We start from the raw sequence: 2,592 nt of genomic DNA on the forward strand, positions 1-2,592 counted from the left end.
TCGAATCGAATCGAATCTGGGTAGATTCGATTCGATTCGATTACGAATTGAAGTGATTCGAATGCGAATCGATTCGAGGAAGTTTAAGTGTCGAGTTCGAAATCGAACCGGCGCGGCAGTATTCTGGCAGTTTATTTGTATAAAACATATTTTCCTCCTCCAATTCCACCTGAGACTGTTCAAAAGGCATTAGAATTTGAAAGAGGAAAATTAAACCTGATTTATTAACCGTTTTAGACTTAATCCATATACATAAACACTCTAAACGTTTCATAAATACTAAAACTGCCGATTCGATTCGAGTCGAATTCGAATCAAACAGCTTCGATTCGATTCGATTCGATTCGAGTTATTTTAAAGAAGATTCGATTCGATTCGATTCGACTTTGAAAAACCTCAGTTCGCACACCTCTAGGTATGAACCCTGATATAGTAGAGGAAAGGTTTTTCACTAGACAAGAGGATGGTTTGCCAAATTATTCGTTTTAGAAAGAATCTGAGCCCAACACTGATTGACTGCCCATTTTTAATGGTTTATGGCATCTCCTAGAACGTTAGGAAATGATTCGATTCGATCCGGGGTAAAATTTTAAGGTTCGATTCGAGGGGAAAAAATTCAGGTTCGATTCGACTCTGAAAAAGGATGATTCGCACACCTTTAACACTAAATCTGAATACTGTCCATGTAGAATGATGAGTTTTTGTGCACATCTCCAGCAGATGCAAATTTGAATCTGATCAGGGACAAATGTGCATACAAATAGACCAAACAGCATAATATTTTCTATTGGTAAGATGCTTACTTGTCCAGTCCTTTTCAGATTTCGTGAAAAGAAGGCGGTGCACCGGTGTTATTCTGACGCAGCAGAAAACACATCATTAACGTCCTGATTTCGACTCATTACTAACCGGTTTTGGACGTTACGTTACGCGATACGTAAAGTGCCCTGCATCATCGTTCTCTTCCGTCCCGTTGTAGGAGGGTCTGCACGACGTGGCCAAGGCGCTTCTCAAGGGCGGCGCGGACCCCAACCGCACGGCCGCCAGTGATGGCCCCAAGCACAGCCCGCTTGACCTCGCCTGCTTCCACGGCCACTACCGCGTTGTCCGCGCGCTCGTCACTGACCCCCGCACTGACCTGGAGGCCAGCGGCCTGAGTGACAGGCCCCTGCATGCCGCTGTCAGGGGGGCAGCCGAGGCCTCCCAGGAGGACGGCGGGGTCCACGCCCATTGCCGTTGTGTCAAGGTAGGTGTTGGCTGGAAATTACAGCGGAAGGCAGTTTTCTTGTACACTTCAAAGACACGCCGGGTACAAGAAATTGTTTTATGGAAAATGTCGAACAGTTCGAATAACGATTAGGAGTGGAAGGTTGTACTACACTTACGACACATTTTGGTACTGGTAAATTACAAAACAGTAAGGCGAAGTCACAGCCAAGCCACGTTAGCTACGCAACGCGTTGCCACGCTTTGTTGAGCCGAGCCGGGCACAGCCTTGAGCCGATTCCCCGCCAGGTCCCAATCTCAACTAATTACAGGTGTCCTCCTTGGATTGTAAGCAAGCCCCAAGAATGCTTTGGTGCCGGACGATAGTGCGTGGACACAGTTCTACTTCAGACCCTACTCGGAATGCGGTACACAACGAACATTTTCCCGGAAAGTTCAAAGTTCCCAGTTTTTTTCCGGAAAAAATTCCGGTTCTCTCTGGCGCATGCGCAGAGCACAACTTGGCGAAGTTTCGTGTTTTATTAATCTCGCATTTTTGATGGTTTGTGAGCCGTGCCGGTAGAAATAAAGCTGGGCCGTCCTCAGATTTGTTTTTTTAACTGATTTGCCTTCAAAATTGCCTCAGATACGCGTTCTTTCCTTCTAAGTTCCTACATATCCTAAAAATATGAGCAAGGAAAAGTGAACTGGGTAGTGCTTTTCCGAAATCAACCGGAGACTTCACGGAGAAATGTTTGCTGTGTACAGACTGAGACGCTGGTCTCATATTTGAAATAAGTTCAACGCCAGCCGAATTAGTTGAGAGCTGCGAAATCTGTCCTAGGAATGCTGCACCAAGACGTTGCACTATGCCCAATACGGTGCCGCGATTACAAAGTGTTTCCAATCTCGTATATTTCTAAAAACAATAACGCGGTTCAGGTGGGAGGTCTGTCAGCCTACTGTGTCTCACACTTTCTAAAACTATTTTCTCTCCTTAAAAAGTAATTTTTTTTTTTAGAACACCATCACTTTTGTCACAAAATTCCGGTTCAAACGAGTATATGTATGATGGAGTTTAGAGCAACAATGCCAACAATACATTTAATTGGCTGAGCGATTAGCGAAGCCCATAACTCAACTGACCGGAAAAGTTTCATTCTGTTTGTTTGTTTGTCTGTATGTCTGTCCGCATGATAACTCGAAAAAGAATTGATAGAGCGATCTGGGAATTTTAGGGTCGTTCTGTATCATAAAAAGACACATCGAGTTTGAAGATGAGCATTCTAGTTCAAAAATTGACTTTTAAAAAAATCAAAAACCCACAGAAGGCAAAATGTATATTTTACCGATTTTTTTTTTTTTTTTTGGGGGGGCATAGAGGCG

General features: G+C 44.0%; 1 protein-coding gene across 1 annotated transcript in view; it reads left to right on the forward strand.

Moving 5' to 3' along the window:
- The window catches only part of LOC113214821 (transient receptor potential cation channel protein painless-like), a gene marked incomplete at its 5' end in the record, with an annotated part of 78,797 nt that overhangs the window by 46,495 nt on the left and 29,710 nt on the right, over positions 1-2,592 (forward strand). Inside the window, 1 exon segment of the mRNA XM_052271502.1 lies at positions 980-1,246. Coding sequence (XP_052127462.1) covers positions 980-1,246 — 267 coding nt within the window.

This window comes from Frankliniella occidentalis, unplaced genomic scaffold (genome assembly GCF_000697945.3).
Source record: "Frankliniella occidentalis isolate FOCC.00 unplaced genomic scaffold, Focc_3.1 Scaffold164, whole genome shotgun sequence".
NCBI lineage: Eukaryota > Metazoa > Arthropoda > Insecta > Thysanoptera > Thripidae > Frankliniella > Frankliniella occidentalis.